Source organism: Condylura cristata, unplaced genomic scaffold, assembly GCF_000260355.1.
Source record: "Condylura cristata isolate star-nosed mole 26May11 unplaced genomic scaffold, ConCri1.0 scaffold00022, whole genome shotgun sequence".
NCBI classification, from domain to species: Eukaryota; Metazoa; Chordata; class Mammalia; order Eulipotyphla; family Talpidae; genus Condylura; species Condylura cristata.
The window spans coordinates 22,837,957-22,857,343 of record NW_004567123.1 but is presented as its reverse complement, the minus strand read 5'-3'; the positions used below and the strand labels follow the sequence as shown (position 1 = coordinate 22,857,343).

Below are 19,387 nucleotides of genomic sequence, written 5' to 3'. Positions count from 1 at the left end.
TGAGATATAGGCCAGAGCTGTGGGGCGGGGGTAGGGGGGAGTGAGAGGATTCACCAGAGACAGCAGGGAGCAGAACAGAGAGATGCACTAAAATGCACTGCTGAGGGGAGCAGGATAGATCAGGAGATGTCTGCTGCACCATGTGGTTCAGTTCCCTGGCCAGAGATTGAACTCGAATTACAATGGTTGCAGATAGCTTCATAGTACTGCACTTTAACCCCTTGTGCCACCAGGTTAGGCCCTAAATAATTTTTTGTTTATTTTAAACAAAAAGATAAATGCCCTTAGTGAAATAAGCCAGAAAGAAAAGGAAAAATATCGGATGGTTTCACTTATAGCAGAAATATAAAGGACTAGGGGGAAAAAAAAAATAATAATGAACAACTACATACCAGAGACATTTTACGGTAGTGGAGGGGGGAATGGGATCAAAAATGGGGGACTACAGTGATGGCACACGGGTGATGTGGCGATGGGAAGCTCACGGGGACTAACTGAGATTGAAAGGCACAAAATGATGTAAAAATAAACTATTATTTACAAAAAGAGAAAGAGAAGTGCACTGAAGTATTTAGGGGTGAAATAACATTAACATACAGCCCACTTGAAAGTGATTTGATAGGGAAAAATACATATATGTGTGCTAGTATGTAATTATGGGGGGGTAGGAGGAGAAGGCAGAAAGGCAGCTTACGGTACATAGTCCTACTGAGATGGAAAAAAATGCACAAAATGATGTAAAAATAAACTATATTAATATTTTTTAAAAAAAAAGATACATAGTCCTAATTAACCTTGGTTTTTCTGTATATTTTCCAAGGAATGAAGATATTGAGCTGATTCTCTCAGAAAATAGTTTCTCAAGTCCCCCGATGCTACGATCTCGATATTTAATGTATCCTGGCTGGCAAGTATCATCACTGCAAAGTACTTAAGAATTTTTTGTATATCCCATGATTAACAGGAGGAGGAAAAAGTAAAGATACCACGTGCACTCTGCAAATGCGACAGTGGCTGCAGAGCAGCCTGCCATGTCCTAGCACCTGTTCTTACCTAGTCCAGATCTTGCCAGGAGCACAGATTAGAAGTTTTGCTGGTTGTTTGGAGTGTCATCCTATGGGCACCAAGCACAGGGGTTGTGGTAGGTTTCCTCCAGCTTCTAGTGAAAGTGAGGTGGTTGGTGTGGACCCAAGGATTTATACCTCCCAGATGAGAGTCACTCCCAAGAATACTGTCAGTCCTCTAGTTCCTGGCTGATAGGTTGGCTCCTTGGATCCATGGTTCATGCAGTGTCTTTTCTCCTGGTGGCCTCTCAGCCAATGAAACTCTCCTGCAGAGGGAGAGGATGCGAGAAAAGAAGAGTGCAGATTGCACTGTAAACATACTAAGCCAGCATCACTTGAGTGCTTACTATGTACCAGACGTTGTTCTAAGACTGCATCCTCCGATGTGGTAGCCGCCGGTCATGTTGGTCTATTTGCTAAAATGTAAATTAACAAAAATTCAGTAAAATTTAAGATTTCAGTCTTTCAGCCACATAAGCTGCACTTCAAATGCTAATAGCCACCACATTGGACAGTACAGAGGCTGGACATTTCTGTCATCACAGAACGCTCTATCGGACAGTGCCACTTCATAGGTTCTAGATGTGTATCGTTAATCCTCAAGCCAAGCCTTAGAGGTGGATTCCATTATTTTCTCCATTTTAGGGGTAACTGAGATAACAAGTTGTTAAGTGACTTGTCCAGAGTCACAGAATTTGTACATGAAAACTGTGTTTCAACCCTAGGACATGTGGCTCACAGCCTGTGCTCTTAGTCACCGTTTTGTCCTGTCCCTGTGTAGAATGGAGTTTCAGGGAACGCAGTCAGTAAAGCTAGCCAAACTGAATCTCTGGTGTTGAGGTGGGTTATCTTTATTATCCTTACTCACTTCCCCATGGCACCTCCACAGCACCCCTTTCATCACCAGTATGTTATACCAACAGAAAAGCTGGAATTTACTATTTGACTTCAACCCCCCCCCACACACACACACACACAAAAAAAAAAAGACTTGGAATTTACTATGCTTTAAAAAAGCAAACAGGGCAATATGTCAAATTGAAAGTTTTCAGGCACATTTTTAGAGGGAACCTCTGATATGCTTGCTTAAAACAGTTGGTAAGTAGACCATTTATTAGCCTAAGCAAGACAGTTATATATCAGCTAAAAAGAAACAGATGGAACTTCTGAAGTGAAACCCTCCTGTTGAGTAACGATAGCTGCTAATCCTTTGCTGCCCACACCTCCGCATGTGATTGTAAGACTCCACCTGGTGCCTAGAGAGGCAGCCCTTCTCCTTCCATTACTGACTCATTCTGGCCATGGCACAAGTGAACCTGGCCCAGGGCACAGACTTTCCTGGAGGCAGCCTGATTCAGGAGAGAGCAGGTATGTGGGGTTCATTAGAAGGCTCTGTGAGCAAGTTTGAAGCATTCCCTATCAGGAAGATCAGTCCTTGTAAAGAATCAGAAATGGTGGGGCCTCAAAATCACCCTACAGTTTCTGCCTTCTGAGACCATGCCTAAGAATCTGATTATTAAACCTCAGCAATATGGCAGTCATCAGATTTCTACTCATCCTGTGTATGACTCCCTCCCTCATTGGGTGATGCCCACCACCTCGTAGTGAACAGGTTTTCATTCCAGGATGTGTTCAGCTCATTGGTTTACAGACTCATTCATCTCAGTCATTGGCCTCCCACAGCCCTCTATTCTCATAGACCTCACTCTGCCTGCCTTGGTAGAAGGACTTGTTTCTAGTCTGAGAGGAAACCTTGTGCTCTTCCTTGGTCCCTGCAAATTCCTTCAAGGAATTTGAACATAGCAGTCAGGGAAGCCCTTGATGTCTGCATGACTTGTTTAGATGGGGAGAACACAAAAAGAATGTCAGTTTCACAAAACTCTTATACCATCACTTTATTTTGAGGAAATCACACAAAATAAAATATTTTCAACAATATAAAAATCAAAATTACAGTGCTATTTTAAAATAAAGGAAACTAAAGAAAATGGAATAGACTGGAAGAAAATGTTTATATAAATTATGGCAAAGGATTAATATACTTGGAAGCTTGTTTAGATACTAAAGAAGAATAAATTAGTCCCCATAGATGTGGACAGTGGACTTCGGTATGTAAATGGCAACCATGGCAACAGAATTCCTGTCGCTAATATTCAGAAACATCGAACAGTGCCTCCCTGCTATTTTTGACAAACAGCTCTTACACTTCCAAATATATATTTGTTTTCATTACTGGGGGAACGTTGTAAAGCTGGTATACTCATCTACTAGTGGGACTCGTGTAAGTTACTACCCATGCGCTGGTTATACCCTCTTCTTAGGCATTCATCTCAAGGAAGTGTAACTCGGAAGAAAGAAGGACAATACCATAATTTTGGAAGCTTGGTAATGGGAGTTCATTATACTGTCCTCTACTACCTTTGCATATTTGAAAGTTTCCATAAAAAGTAGTTAATTTTTTAAATGTTCCAAATATGGTTGTGTTTTCAATGAGTCTGTGGCAAGCATAACTCAGAGTTGAAAAAAAACAAGACAGCCATTTCAGGACATTGAGCTCTAAAGAGACACACAGAGCCACCAGGCACTGGGAAGCACTGTATCTTGCTGAGGAGAAATAATTAAAAATGGGCCAAGGAGATCCTAAGGTTAAGGGGAAGGATGTCCTAAAGGAACTCTGCAGTCTTGTGGACCCCACCCCCTACTCCAGCTTTCTGGACTCCACCCCCTACTCCAGTGATTGGAAACTGCAACTCCCAGCAGTACCAGGGAGACAACTGCGAGGACCCAAGGGCAGAGCTAAGCAGGCATTCTGGGACTTTGGGGGACAAATAGAGAGTGGTTTTTTAACTGTCACTCTGGAGAGGTAACAGCTGTCTCTGGAGCAACAGCTCTCAGACTGTGACTGGGGGCTAGCAGTTAGTTTTTTGTTGCTAGAGCTCCTAGTTAGTGGAGCTGGTTATTCCAGTTACTTTGTATCCCTCTCTCTTTCCCTGGGTTGTTCCTTTTCCTTTCCCCTCTTTTGTTTGTAAACCCACTACCCTTTTTTGTGTGTCTGCAGAAGAAAATTACATTTTAAGCACGTGGGTGAGGACCCACAGACAAGCATCCCAGTTCCACTCTGGGCTACCCTGTAACACTCAGACTCTGAGAGGCAAAATGTCATCAGATTTGTTTTAGTGCTGTTTTGCTAAGAAGAGCATAAGAAACAATGCCTAAATGTTTCACTCAACATCTCAGTTCTATAAGAAGTGCTCATGTAGGGCCCTATGTGGTGGCACAGGGGGTTAAAAAGTACAGCACGATGAAGCTGTCTGCAGCACCAGTATGATTTCAAGGCCAGGAGCGGACCCACATGGCACAGCAGACATCTCCTGTCTCTCCTGCTGCTCCCTCAGCAGTGTATCTCAGTAGATGGCCTGTTCTGCTCTGTTCTCTGGCAAATCTTCCCACCCCTACCCCTCTGGCCTGCACCCCAGTTCTTATACATAAATAAGTAAATCTTTAAAAAAAAAAAAAAGTGCCCAAGTAGAGAGCCACGTCTGCTAAGGAGAAAGGAAAGTTTGATGACATGGCAAAGGTGGGCAAGGTCCATTAGGAAAGAGAAAGGAAAACATGTACCCCCCTCCCCCAAAGGGAAACAAAAAGGGAAGTTCAAGGATCTCGTTGCTCCCAAGAGGCCTCCATTGCCCTTGTCTTGTTTTGCTCTGAGTATGGAAAAAAAAATTAATAAAACCAAAGAACCTCCTGGCCTGTCCATGTGGTGATGTTGCAAAGAAACTGAAACTGACACTGCCGCAGATGACAAGCAGCCACTGGAGAAGGAGGCAGCTAAGCTGAAGGAAAATTACAAAAAGGATTTTGCTGCTTGCTGAGCTAAAGGGAAGTTTGTCAGGGCCAAAAAAGGAGTCATCTAGGCTGAAAATAAGAAAGAGGAGGAAGATGAAGAAGATAATGATGATGAATTGTTGCTTTGGTCCTAGTGCATTTCTGCCCCTTGCCTATAAAGCTTTAACACCCTGTACACAGCTCGCTCCTTTTAAAGAACAAAAAATGAGATTTGTTTTTAAACTATACAGTATCTTTTTTGTTTGTTTGTTTAAAACACCACGGAGTGTGTGCTTATATGGCTGTAGCCTGGTGTATTTTTCAGTAGCCACTGGCCTGGCCTGGTTCAGTAGAGGGGAATGCGAAGCATGTTCCTTGTGTTGGTGCACCACACATACGAGTTCTGTCTGGCGGGGAGAGGCGCCTCAGTGCCTCTGATGTAGCTTATAGGAAATAATTGTTCTGTTTAGTGAAGGCCATGCTGTAATTGAAAAAAAAAAAAAAAGCTGCAGCTGTTTTGTTGAAATTCTGAATGTTTCTAAGTAAACACAATTTTTTATTACTTAATAAGAGAAAATAGACGTCCCAACACATCAGTTCCTTGTGGAGAAAGAGTATACATCCAAAGATACACTCTGGCCTGATGTCACCAAGATGGTAGGAAATAGTTAGAACCCTGAAGGCAGCAAAAGGGGATCCTGAGTAAAGATTCCCTGGATACCAGGAAGTGTACCCCAGTCTCAGGCTTGAAAGATACATGAGGTCTCTGACTCCATGCAGGAGCTAAGACCTGCATCCTTAGAAAACCCTGTTCCAATGGGGCAAACATGTTTCTTCCCAATCTCCCTTACCACTTCTCAATAAGCATTTTGGACCTAAAATGGCATACAATTAAGAGAGAATTAAAGCAACACTGGTATGTTTAGTTCAATCCAAAATTGTCTATATAATAACACTCCACGGCCCAGTTACTTGTACTTAACATGTTTTATTTCTCTTAAGGTTTGAAGGTAAATTTGATGCAGGATCCGTCTTTCCACTAATGGTTCAGATCTGCGTGTGGTTTGGTCGTCCCTTGGAGAAGAACCGCTTTGTGGCCAAGTGTAAAGGTACTTCCTCAACTGGAACATATCACAGGAGAGTAAATAGACTGGTAAAGAGTGCTCCAGAGTGGTCTCTGCCTCCTGCCCCAGTTTAGTTTAGTTCTGTGTGCTGTTTCTTTAGCCTGAAAGCAGGCAGGGGTATTTAAGGACCCAGAAGACCCCTACCCGGATCTTGGGTGGCCACACGGTTTGATTTCTCCAGATTGAAAGTTTCTCTATCTTCTGGGGACAGTGGCAGAGCCACTGGGGAGAAACTGCTGAAGGAAATAGAACCTGTGAACTCTGGACCCTAAGTAAGGCCTCTTCCCCATTTCTTAGTAGCTGTACTGCCCTTAACTTGGCCTCTGCCCCCAGGTAGGTGACAGCCCTTTGTTCTTTCTCCACCAGCAATTCAGTCCTCCATCAAGCCAAGTCCTTTCTCTGGGAACATCTATCACATCCTGGGCAAAGTGAAGTTTTCAGGTAACTGGGGGTTGTATTGGTGAGCCCGACACTGTGGAGTGCTGACATCTCATGATGAGCGTGCATAGCCTCCATGGGTGCCCTGCAGACAACAGATGCTTCTCAGGCTCTCAAAAATCCGCCCCTTTGGACCTCACACCATTGGGCTCTTGCATTCCCCTCTCTCTGCCAGAGACGCACCTTTCTCCAGGTTCTTCTGCCCTGCAGTGAAGGGTCTAGCCTACTTCCCCTGATGGCCGGCCCTCTAGCTCCTAGATATCCATCTGCAGTCACCTTCTGGATTAGAAATGGACATCGCTCTCCCTTTCTTACCCTGTCCTCTCCAGCCTGCTGCCAGGCACGTTAGTCTTTGACCCGCATGTGTCTCGTGAGTTCATCCCCTGCCATCTGCACTGGTGCCGTCTTAGTATGGCCTTACCCTTTTGGGTCAGGACCTTACGTATAACATGTTCTCCTGCAGACTCAGAGAGGACCATGGAGGTCTGCCACAACACTCTGGCCAACTCCTTGAGCATCGTTCCGGTTTTGGAGGGACCCACTCCACCACCTGATTCCAGAAGTACACCTCAAGACAGCAGTGGACAGCAGGAGTGCTACCTTGTGTTCATTGGCTGCTCCCTGAAGGAAGAAAGTGTCAAGGACTGGCTGCGTCAGTCAGCTAAGCAGGTAGCTTTTGAAGCTAAAGTAGACCTGGCACAGATGTGACCAGCACACCTGGGCAATGCTGAGGGTCCTGTGGCGGAAGCCCCCCACTGCTTCCCTGCTACATCCCCACTAGTCTGCCCCTCATGGGGTTGGCCAGTCCTTCCAGGGATACTTGAGAAGGGGAGGCAGTCTATTTGAGGCCTGTTTGGTTTTTGTTTTTGTTTTTTAAGATTCATTTATTTATTTATACAGAACTGGGGTACAGGCCAGAGATGTGGAGGGTGAGAGGATTCACCAGAAACAGAGCGGGGAGCAGAACAGGCATATCGAGGCAGTATACTGCTGAGGGGAGCAGCGGGCGGGTCAGGAGAGGTCTGCCGCTCCATGTGGATCTCCTCCGGGGTAGGAGGGGATTGAACTCATGTGGAAGTGGCTTAAGCTTCTTGGTGCTGTGCTCTAACCCGCTGCGCTACCAGGGAGGGCCACGAAGCCTGTTTGTTTTAATAGCCATTTCCAGTTCTATTCCCAAGGCAGACTAGAGTTATTGAGTGGATGCCTAGAACCTAGGAGAGACACAGTTGTGGTCATCCTGGTCATCTGGTGTTTAAAACTTAAAATGTCTTTTCCTAACTGATCCTAATTCAGACTTTCCAATGTTCTGAGCCCAGACTTTCCTGTACTTGAGTTCTCTCTCTAGAAAGGAAACACATGCTTAGAGCTATTTGTAAACCAAGACGCGCAAGCATGGAGAACTGGAGACAGGAACTGGGGGAGAGGCGTCTCACACAAACATCTTTAGCCCAAGACCACAAAGAAACTGAAAGTAGACAGGAGTTAAATCTCTCTAATCTGCTCCAAGTTTTGGATATTAGCATAGTGTCAAGGGTTGAAAGCTTATCCCAGAACACTAAAATAGTTAGATGGTGTCTAGCCCCTTGTAGATACTCAATTGCGTCCTGTCTTTCATACGGGGAACAGGCCGCCCGTCGTGTCTTTCTTAAACAGAGTAATCTCCTGCATGGTCACCTGGGTGGCACTTCTCTGTGGAACCTCTGGTTGTCCCTTTGCCTGCTTATTTGTCACTGGTAGCACTTACGGTTAAGAATTGGCAAAGAACGAGGGTGGGAAGAGCACAAGGTAATGAAGCTTGTGAATTGATGGTGGAAATTCTATGGGTACTACACCTAATATATATATACAAATAAAAAACAGATGTTTAACAAATACTGAATACATTCATAAGTGAATCTTTGAATGTATTACCTTAAGAAACAAAAGTATCAGCAAACATGCATGCAAGGCTCTGTGATGGAAGGTGGTCTTCACAAAAGGTGCACAGGCAGGATATTTTGTCCAGGCCATGACAGCATTTGTGCTTCCTCTCACTGCGATCCTCACCATGTAATTGGCCCTTAGCCCTGAGCCCGCCCCGTGTTGTGCATATCATCTGCTCTGTTGGGACCTGACTCCTCCTTATGTCTCTGCACAGAAGCCTCAGCGGAAAGCCCTGAAGACCAGGGGGATGCTGACCCAGCAGGAGATCAGGAATATCCACGTGAGTGCTCTGCACCAGGGCCTAAGCCCTCTGGGCACCTCGGCTGTCCCTCTGAGCTCACACAGCTCCCACCTTTTGGGGTACAATTGTAGGGCATGCTGGAGGCTTTGCTTTCTCTCAAGCCACAGAGGAAAGCTGAGTAAAGAAAAACCACAGTGCATCTGACCTTGCAGCCTCACTGAGAAAGAGGGTGGAGTGGCCTCCGGTGTGACCTGGGTGTGAAATCAAGGAGAAGCCATTGCCTGTGGGAGGAACTGTTGACACAAAGCCCTGCTTTGCCACTCTGTTCACACAAGCAAGTTAAATGCAAAGTCCTTTTTGCTCCCCATTCCTCTATTCCTAGATAAACCAGTTAACCCAATGAGAGCCCAGTAAAAACTTGTCTCAATCCAGAAACTGCTAATGGGCAGTGAGGAAATCCTGAGGCAGGACAAGAAACCCCTTGGTGAGCCCTTCAAAAAAAAAAAAAACCCACTGGGAACTTGTCCTGACAGATTTTGGGGCAAAGGCTAAAAGGGACACAGAAGGCCCGGCCCCAGCAGAGGCTCTGCCAGTCAGTCCTAGGGATAAGCAGGTGGGACAGGATTCCAAGACTCAGGGAGCACCTGCTTTGGACTTGAGAAGCATATACAGGGTGTTCCTGGGGGGTATCATGGGCACCTCAGAAGATAACCCTAATGGTGTGTGTTTCCAGAAACAAACCTTGAATACCTTGAATAGGGATTTGCGTGCAGGAGTTTATTTTGGAAGTGATTCTAGAGGATTCTAGGGGAGTGGGAAAGTAAGAGAGAAGCGAAGGGGAGACAGCCAGCAAAGGGTGTGTTATCAAACCAGTACCACTGTGGCAACTGGAGCTTAATCCCATTAGGAACTCCTGACTTCCTCCTGGGGAGGTGGAGAACCTCCATCAATCATTGCTTGAGGGCTGCTGACAGGGAGGTGTTAATTCCCTGGTACATGTAGCCTTTCACTGGGCAAAGTGGGACTGTCTGACTAAGGCAATGGACTTGTTTATTTGTTTCTAATGAATAAGTGATGATAGAAAATTGGTAGATAACTCTTCATAGGACTCCTTTTCCATACAGGTTAAACGCCACCTGGACCCGCTACCTGCAGGCTACTTTTACAATGGCACCCAGTTTGTCAACTTCTTTGGTGACAAGACTGATTTTCACCCACGTATCCTTTGAATATGAGGGTGTGTGAACCTCCAGAACAGGCCGGGTTCTGGGAACACACAGGAAGTCAAAGAGAGGCAGACCTTTCACTGTGGCCTCTTAAAGTCATTAAAATCAGATATCTCCTTCATTTAGTGATTTCTGATGTTACTCTGTGAGTTGCAATTTATTTTTAAAAAACATTTTTAAAAGATTTATTAGGAAAAGGCAAAAGAAAGTGTCTCACCTCATAGTCACGGTGGCAGAGGGTTGCTGCTGCGGCTGCCGCCGATGCTGCAGAGTTGCAGTGTAGTTGCAGCTATGGTAGCACCTTGGATTCCGCGGTCATTGTGTCATAATTTTGGATTAGAGACTGGCCCTGAAAAGATGGATTGGGGTGATGCTGTGTGCTCGTGGAAGAGGAGGGGCTCACCTCTGGTTGCTCAGGAAGGGGTGTGTCAGTTCCAGTTATGTCGTAGCCTGTCAACATGTCCTGTCACTGCCTGTCAGGTGCCCTGTGTGGACTGGACACTCAGTGTCCCTCCACCTGCAGCCCACAGGTCCTGGACAATCCCCCTTGCCTCAAGGCTCAATGCTGTCTTCCTAAATGAGATGGCAGTCATGGACCAGTTCATGAACGACTACGTGGAAGAAGCCAACCGCGAAATCGAGAAATACAATCGGGAGCTGGAGCAGCAGGAGTATCACGACCTCTTTGAGCAGAGGCCCTAGAGGAAGACTGCAGAGCGGCCACCTGGCGGGGGACAGGATGGTTTCTTGACCCCAGTCTCCTGGAGGAACCATTTGTTCTCCTTGGCCTTTGTGTGCTGATTTGAGTGCATGTTGTCTTTATTCTCTATCCAGCGCTGAGAACATCACCTGCACCGCTTCGGGGGTGGGGTGGGGGGTGGGGAAGGACATCAGGGAGATGACTGTCCTGTCTGTGCTGACAGACCAGGACCTCTGGGTCTCTGGTGTCAGCATCCCCGGGCTTTTGAGGCACTGTGTGAAGGGAGACACAATTGGATTGCACAAATGAGCTGCAGGGTGCAGGGGCAGCACAAACTGTAGCTTCCCTTGGGTAGCAAGGCCACCACAGGCCTCACACCTCAGACTCTGCCCCAGGAGAGGGCTCCTAGTGAAGTCCCTGCCTCCCTGCCTCCCTGCTCAGGCCCCTTCCTTTAAGGAGCTGACCCCTGCAGCCTGAGGGGGAGCAACACAAGCCCCAGCCACTGAGCCAGCAGCTTGGGCTGAGATCAACAGCTGCTTCTAAAATGAGACCATTTTCCTCACAGACTAAACTGAGGGAAGGCTTGTTTTCCAAAAGAGTATGGATTTTGAATTGCTCTAAGCAGTCCCCTTTGGGGTTGGGTTTGAGCTCCCTAGTGACAGCTTGCTGGTTTGCCCGATGCAGGGGCAAGTGCAGACCTGCTGCTCCGGCCTCCGCAGTGCTCTGCCTGCCTGCAGTTGAGGAAGGCCTGCGGGCCCAGGCTGTGCTTGCTTAAAGGTTCCTGGAAGGGGGTTCAGTCTCTAGCTCTCAACCCTCCCTTCAGCCTAGCCAGGGACAGCTTGGTTTCCAGACACGCTTGAGGAAATGCACGCCCCTCAGGCATTGTTCTTGGTCATGGGCTCGTTTGGCTGCTGAGGACCAGAAATACCGAAGAATTCCAATATCCAAATTAGAATTCCTTCCAGGGGCTTTGTATTCAATGGGGCCATAAAGCAGAAGTGTGTCCCGTGCTTGATCTCCAAAATTAGTGGGAGAGGAGGTCGCAAGTACTGATCTTTAAGTGATGTCTGTTAGGACTTTAGCGCCTTAGCTGCCTAGATTGTAAATGCTTTCTGAATTTCACATATTTTTTGCATGCCTTAGGAAAAAGCACATAGGCAAAACCAGCAGCGTTTCTAGTAATGTAAAGGGGTGTTTGAGAAAGGCCCCAGGTGCAGAGGACAGACAGGAAGAATGGAGCACACATAGAGCGTGTGCCTGGTCGTGCAGAGGCCTGCATGCAAGTAGCAGAGAGGAGGGGAGGGCTTGTTGGCAAAACGTACTTGTATTAGAAAACAGTTGTTTGAAGCCAAATGAACAAAACTCTTAATACCATTGAAAAAGAACTCTTGCATGAAGAAAGGCTTCCGAGAGGCCCGTGTGCTCCAGCCCAGCGTCCACCAGCCCAGCGTGCTGGTGACAAGGGCCCAGCTGCGGCGCCCAAGTCTGGTTGCCCCTCGCTTCTGGCTGGCCAGAGGCTGAGTCCGCAGCACCTGTCTCTGCTTCGGAATCAGTAACATAGGTCTTAAGTGCAATTGATTAAATAAGCAATGAGTTACTGTAGCCGCCTTTAGCTCTACCGAGCTCTTTTTAAAAACTCAAACTTGAGCAGCCTTAGAAAAGGGGGGGTGGGGTGGGGGCAGGGGAAACTAGGCTGTGTCCTCCAGGTCGCTGTGAAGTTTTCAATGAATGCTGGAGCCACTTCCTGGCTGCTGCACAAGAGTTTTTAAAGGGGGGTCGGAGCCCACCCGTAAAGCGGGTCTTTTCCCACTGCGTGGGGCTGTGTACTACGTGGTGGTCTTGGTTTCTGATCGTTTTTTTCATAGAAATGCTCTTTCACCAACTTGCCCCACGGTCCTAATTCCTCTCCTCTCAGAGGGAAAACTGTGATTACCTCAACTTGAATATGAAACTGTGATTGAAAAAAGTCAAAACGTTAGGAAGTTTCAAAGCCAAAAAGGCAAAACTGGCTGAGGCCTCCACAGGTGCTCCTCAGCCTGCACAGGGGCGTGAGAGGGGCACATTGGCGAAAGGGCATTCCTCAGGGCACGCATGCCCTGGTGAGGCACACACACTAACCGTGTGCAGTGTTGGCTCTTTGAGGACTGAGGCCAGGAGGATGCCTCCTCCTCCCTGGCACCGCCCCTTCCGGAACCTGAGGGCCTCTGGCTTCTGCCCCCGAAGACCATCCACGTGATTCCTCCAGTGGGCGCTCCCGGTGGAGGGGGTTTCTGGCCGTCTCCAGGGGAAGGGCCATGAGACGCTTAGATTTGACCTTAAGAGTGGATGTACCAGGCCCTGCAACGACACAGGTGAAGGTTCCCAGGGAAGGGCAGAAGTCCTCCAGGGGCTCACGTGCTTTTTGCCGACTTTCCTGTTAGCAGCTTCAGTTTTATATCACCCAGGATGAGTGTGATAGTGTTGAAGTCGCTGAAGTTATGGGTTCTTTTACGTTTTGACGTGGGATTTTTCTTTTTTTAATTGGAAGGAGGCAGAAGTTGGAAAAAAAGGGGTCACAGGCAAAAAAAGTCTAGTTGGCCCCTCGGAGCCCTGGGGACTCTGACCTGGGTCCTACAGGTCAAAGAAAAATTCCCTCCTAAATTTGATAAGGATTTTGGAGAATTTTTGCACAGTAATAAGCTCTGGGTTGCTCTTTGAGCTTCTCAAAAGGGAAATGTTAAACTCAAAGATTGTAAACAAAGTATATTAAGTATTTCAGCTTTGTTGCTGACCTAGTTGGATAGTTTACCTCAAAAAGTAGGTGAGAAATGGCTTCCTTATTGTCCCAGGTTGTCAACTACTAATGACATAAGAGCTCACTTACGTGCCAAAATTCACTTTTATAATAGTTTTTCAGTGCTTTAATATTTGTAACTTAAAATTTTAAAACATGTACAAACACTACTGTAACTTCAGTGAAACTGAATTGTGTGATTGAAGCTTTTTGCTTATTATAGTATTTATTACACTACTTAATTCAGTAAATATATAAAAGTAGCTTTCAATTTATTTTTATATTGTTTTACATGTTTTTACCTGCAGTTGTGTGTTAATTTACCTTGGTAACGGAATTGTAATGCTAAGGACCAATAATAAACTATCACTGAATCAGCAGGGCCTGCTCCTTACCTGCCCTGTAGAGCTCTCCCAGGCAGGCTTGGTGAGGATGGCCTCAGGGACTCTGCCTCTGGGGATACCTTCCACAGGCCCTGCTGTCGAAGGGTCCTTGGGGCTCTCACTCCCCTCCCCTGGCTCTGGAGCAGTCTTTGAAGAATAAAATTAACTGGAAATCACCCTGAGTTGGCGCTGGGCACTCTGAGGGTCCCTGAGGCGCCCAAGGAGATGCTTGAGTAAGCCCCATATGATTTGCTGGGGAGACAGGGACAGAGGACTGGGGAGGGGGGAGTAGACCCCCACACACACAGAGAAAAACCCACCCTTATACCACACGTCCCTGAGCGAAGCTGCCCCTCACCCAGGTACTAGACTTCAGGGCTCCCCTGTGGGTTTGAGGCCAGGCTGAGATGTCAACCATTGCTTTACAGGCTGGTCAGCCCTTGTAACCCAGGAGACAGCTCTGTGAGATGGCCACTCGCCCTGCTTACAAATGGGGGACAACCAGGGCACCACGGGTCCAGTAAGTCCCCCTACCAGCCTGGTTCCGAAACCTCCCTCCATAGCCCCCACCAGGCTCTTGCATGCACTCCTAGGGTGAGGTCAGGCGAGCCCCAGAGCTCCCTAGGAACTGTGCAGACTTCATTCACCCGGCAAGCCAGTGGTTCGGGACTGCCCTAGCCTGGCGGGCTCAGTTCCTGCCGCAAGTGGCATCCGCTGCATCCTCGGACTGCCTGCGGGCGGGCGGGCTGGTGGGTAGGCGGGGCAGCTGCTTACCTTCCCCACCGTTGCTGGGAGAAGGACCCCTGGCGCTAGGGGAAGGGGCAGAATAGGGAGGGGGACCAAATAAGGCCTGTGAGTTCTTAGAGACCCCACTTCCTGTCCCAGGCTCAGCAGAGTGCCTCCAGACAAGGGAAGTACCCCACTGGGAAGATGTGGGAGCCGGCCCAGGGAGGAGGGTGCAGCTTCCACAGGCACCCTCTCTCGGGTGGTGGGGATGGTGGTCTTGGGTTTGGAGGTTCTATGAAATCAGTTAGCAATGTACAAACCAAAGGCAACACCACGCCAGGGGAGGAGCAGAGCTGGATCTGAGGGTTGGCAGCTGGAAGCCCCCACCTCCAACCTCTTTCCCAGCCTCCTGCCTCCCGTCCTGCTGGCCAGGTATTAACTTCTTGCAGTTCCGGGAAACTGAGGGTTTGGGGATGACTGGCAAGAATTGCTGCCTGGGCTGGGTGATCTTTGAGTCTTAAACCTTTCAGTTCTCTGTGGGAAGGGGCCTGTGCCCACAGGAGCCCGCAACAGGAGCAGGGGCAGTGGTCTGCCTGGCCTAGCCAAGGCCACTGTACTTCTAAGGGTCCCCAACAGCAGGTTCATTGAGGAGCTGGGTCCCCCAAGGTGGCTTGCTCCCCTGGGAGCATATTACACACACCCCTGACTGGTTCCCGTTTGAGCTTTTGTTACAGACACCTTCTTGATTTTTTCATTTTGTTTTTGCTTTCTACGATAGTGATATAGCAAGCACTTTTTCTGTTGTGGTATAGTGATTTTTAACCAAAGGAAGAAGTACTTTTAAGTCGAAAACATCCTGTCCGCCAAGATCATTTCCCCCTGCAGACTGAGAGTGTCCCCCTTACTCGCTGGAGAGCCTCTGGCACGCTGGGATATCAGCATTCCCGAAGCCGCTTGAGAATCCTTTTATTGTCTAAGCAAAAGCAAGATCACGCAGACTGTCCTGTGGGGGTGCAGTGCTGCTTTGCATTGGAGGAGAGACAAGGAGAACAACTGTAGAATGGCTGTGAAGGAACAGTTAGCAAGACCAAATGACTAACTAGAGAGGAGCGAAGGGGCTGACCTCAAGGTGGAAGTGGAAAAAGCCAACGTGGAAAAAAACCCAACATTTGAAACAATTCCAAAAGCATTTTTTGTTTGTTTCATTCTCTAAAAATTTGAAGAAAAATAAATTTGTTTAGCCACAAATAATTCCTGTTTTCCTCCAGGCCTCTGCATTGCTAAATTGACCAGCTAAAATAATTTGGTTAAAAAACTTGCATCAGGATTAATCAATTTTATGGCAAACTAATAAGTGGCTTTAAATCTGTAAAAATTGAAATGCTAACCAAATAAAGTACGAATGTACTTCAATTTTATCCCACAGTCACTACTCCTTTTCTCATTCCAATAAAGAAGTTTCTTTATTGCTTCAAATTTATTCTTCAAATTTTTAAGAAACTTTACATCACTCTGAAATTTCATGCCTGGGTGATTGTACAAATAATAGCAGAATAAGGACAACAGGAAGAGGAAAGATGGTTTGATAACCAAAAATTCATGGAATTTTCTAGCTTAGAAGACTTGATTTCTTTGTTTTATAGATAAAAATGAGGAGAGACCCCAATGGAACTGGAGGTCTTGCCTAAGGGTGTTGCCTTGTGCCTGCCTCAAACTTGCCCTACCTGGAGCCCGAGGGAGGGCTGACATAGCCACAGGCTGTGTCACTCCTGAAAGGTGACCCTGAGGCAAGACCCAAGGTAGCTCCTTGACCCTGGGGACAATGAGAAGGAGAGATAGGGATGGAGGACATGGGGCATAAGACCACCAAGGAGAGCAAGGATAGCCGGGAAGGAGACAGACTGCCTGGACCCTTAGGGTCGCTAGCCAGAAGGCCTTAGGTGACTGTCATGGGATTTACATGCCTGGGAGTAGAGGAGGGTGGGGCAGCTTAGAGCCAGCCCTGATGCCCTGGGGAGTTTTCTGGGAATACAGATTCTGAGCTTACTCTGTGAGGGCCCCTAGGTCCTCTAGGGTTCTGCTTTCAGCAAGCTTCTAGGAGGGTGGGGATGATGGGTGTCTGCCTGGGAGCATCCCTCTTGGGGAAGCCCTCTGGCATCACCACGGGCACACAGCAGAGTGGTGAGTGGCTCTTACAGCCCCAGGAGGACAAAAGTCAGCCCATGTTTGCTGGTGTCTCCTTGCCAGGTTCAGGTCAGAGAGCATAAGGGCTTGACATGAACAGAGCAGCCCAGAACCTTCCTGCTGACAATCTATTGGCCACATAGAACCAGTGAGCCAAGAGCAACGGCCCCAGACTTCAGTCCAATGCCGGATTCTGTTTTTTTTTTTTTTTTTAGATTTATTTATGCATACAAGAATACAAGAGCTGGGGTACAGGCCAGAGATGTGGGCGTGGGGAGCTGGTGAGAGGATTCACTAGAGACAAGAGCAGAACAGGCCAAGTCGACTGAAACACACTGCTGAGGGAAGCAGAGGGCAAGACAGGAAAGGTCTCCTGAGCCATGGGGGTCAGCTCCCTGGTCAGGGATCCAACCCATGCTGCAGGGGCTGTGGGTAGCTCCATAGTGCTGCCACGTAGCCCCTTGCACCACCAGGGAGGCCCCAATGCTGGATTCTGACGGGGTTCTGGACAGAGACAGAGAGGGATGTCATCCTGAGGGGCACAGGTCCTTGGACCCCTCCACTGGGCTTCTTGCCCTCCTGGCTGCACCTAAAAGAGCTCGGGTCTTCTCAAGGCGGCTGGTAGAGAACTTGATGCTTTGTTAAGTTGACACCAAAGCGTCTTTCTCTCTGCCTACCTATGGGGTCTGGAAATGTCCCCCAGGAGAGAGTGGAGGCCACATTCCCTCCCTTAGTCTCACCAGACTCACCGATCTCATACTGGGCTTCCTTGCATCAAAAGCAAAAGGTAGAAGGGGAAAAGTAGTCAGGGTGGAAGCTGTCCAAATGCATGTTGAAGTCAAGAGGAGACTGGCCTGATGACTGGTCACCCTGAGCATCAGGGACTTGGCCTAATGGACAGCTGAACCCCGCCCACAGCCTGGTTCAAGCTGACATGGACATGGGGTTTCCACAAATAAGGAACAGTAACAGGTGACAAGTCCTCACTCAGGATTGAGCAAAGGTTACAGGAATAAAAGAGGGAATGGTGGTGCTGGCTGAGAGCTGGCAAAAGGGCCGAGGCAGGGTGGCCTTGACCAAGAGCGGTTTTGGTGGAGCCATGGAGACAAAAGCTGAGCCTGAGAACGGAAGAGGCTCCAGAACAGAGGAGAGAAAATGCTTTCAAGAGTGACTCTGAAGGATAGCAGAGGAATGAGGGGGAAGTTCATTCAAGGGAGTGTTTTTTATTTTTAGTGAAATACTGTATAGTGACTCCTCACTCCAGCTTCTAAAATCTACTGGCATCAGGGGATTAGGGGGAAATGGAGGTGAAAGGACTTTGGAAAGCTGTGAAATTCCTTTTGGAACTTAGAGCCCATGGCTTTGTGCTCTCAGTAAAGTCAGAGCCCCCAGCGAGGAAAGGCGAGCGGAAGTGCACACTGACGGGTGGGTCCTCAAACCCTCAAACCGCCCATCTTTATGACCACACAGCAGAACACAGGAGGGAATCCTAGTACCTGTGTTTTCCCTCAGCCTCTGAGCCACAGAGGGGAAGTGGTGGGGGGAACAGTGGTGGAATCAGCCTCTCACATTGCAGCAGGGGCGTGGGGCATCAGCGGCTCACCCCTGTGAGCAAATGCAGCGAAGCCAAGGAAGCAGAGAGTAGGTCACAGTGTCAGTGCCTCTGGGAGGCAGATCCATAGATCCCTGAGATGTGGCTGCAGGCTCCAGTTTTCTCAGTAAGCCAAGTGGTGAGGTGCTGTCCCTCCCATCCAGCTGGTTAAGAAGGTTCGAATGCTTGGGAGCTGCTGGTGACATGAGGTGGGGGAGGAGGGACAGATGCAGAGGCCTAGCTAGCAGTTCCCAGGTGGAGCAGGCTGGGAGTGGGCCAAGAGGGTGCTCCCATTCCCCTTCCAGCTTTGACTTCCCTCCTATCCTAGTGATTGAGGGAGTCTGTCCAGGCCATGTGTCTAGCTAGAGGATGTCCCTGGTGGCTTAGGGCTTAAATCTCAGCACTATCCTGCTATCACACTTATGGCCTGAGTTTGATCCTGGCCAAGGAGCTGATCCACGTGGCGCAGCAAAACTCTCCTGTAAATCTTTAAAAAAAAAAAAAAAAAGGTCCAAGAGCAGAATGGAAGGGGTGCCTGGATAACCCCATCTCTTCTCTAAGCCCTGCTTGCCCCCCTCCCTCCACGAAAGCATACCTCCAACCCCCAGTTATTTGTTGGAAATTAACAGGGAGCAAGGAGCTCTGCAGTCCCCAAGGCTGTTCACCTGCCGAGGGGGAGACCCCTCCACTTCCCTACGAATGAGCTCTTGTCTTGCTGGAAGGGGAAGTGTGCGCAGCCGAGTGCTGGATCAGGGCTTGGGGTTCCCCCAAAGCAGTAGGAGTTCTTTTGAGTTTACCCAGGTGGGCTCATCTAACTCCACTTGTCCCGCTCATCCTTTTCCAAGCCTTCCTGTTGCCAGTGTGGAGGGGGTGCAGGGGTTACATTTTGGGCGCGGGAGGAGTTCAGAGTTACTTGCGGGAAGTCACTAGCACAGAATTTGTCGAAACCGATCTCAGCGCGCGCGCCGACCCGCGAGCACCACCGCCTTCCCACAGAGGTAATCGCCGCGTACACAACACACACACGCTCGACTCGAAGATGACGAGGCGCCGGTGAAGACTCGACCTCAGCGCCCCGCTTCGGAGCCATCTTGAAAGGAAGGAAACCGAGAGCCAAGACCTTGTTCCAAAAGAAGGCGAAGGTGCGACGAAGCCTCGAGACAAACTGTGCGGCGCGCAGCAAGCAAAC

At 48.3% G+C, this 19,387-nt stretch overlaps 1 protein-coding gene across 1 annotated transcript in view; it reads left to right on the top strand.

Moving 5' to 3' along the window:
- Nucleotides 1-12,197, top strand: part of LOC101637162 (chromosome unknown open reading frame, human C20orf194) — a 97,809-nt gene extending 85,612 nt beyond the window's left edge. The window contains exons 31-37 of the mRNA XM_012728271.1: nt 821-907; nt 5,892-5,998; nt 6,380-6,454; nt 6,915-7,120; nt 8,589-8,654; nt 9,740-9,833; nt 10,431-12,197. Coding sequence (XP_012583725.1) covers nt 821-907; nt 5,892-5,998; nt 6,380-6,454; nt 6,915-7,120; nt 8,589-8,654; nt 9,740-9,833; nt 10,431-10,543 — 748 coding nt within the window. The 3' untranslated portion in view covers nt 10,544-12,197. The remainder of the gene's footprint in view (nt 1-820; nt 908-5,891; nt 5,999-6,379; nt 6,455-6,914; nt 7,121-8,588; nt 8,655-9,739; nt 9,834-10,430) is intronic.
- The last annotated feature ends 7,190 nt before the right edge of the window (nt 12,198-19,387 follow it).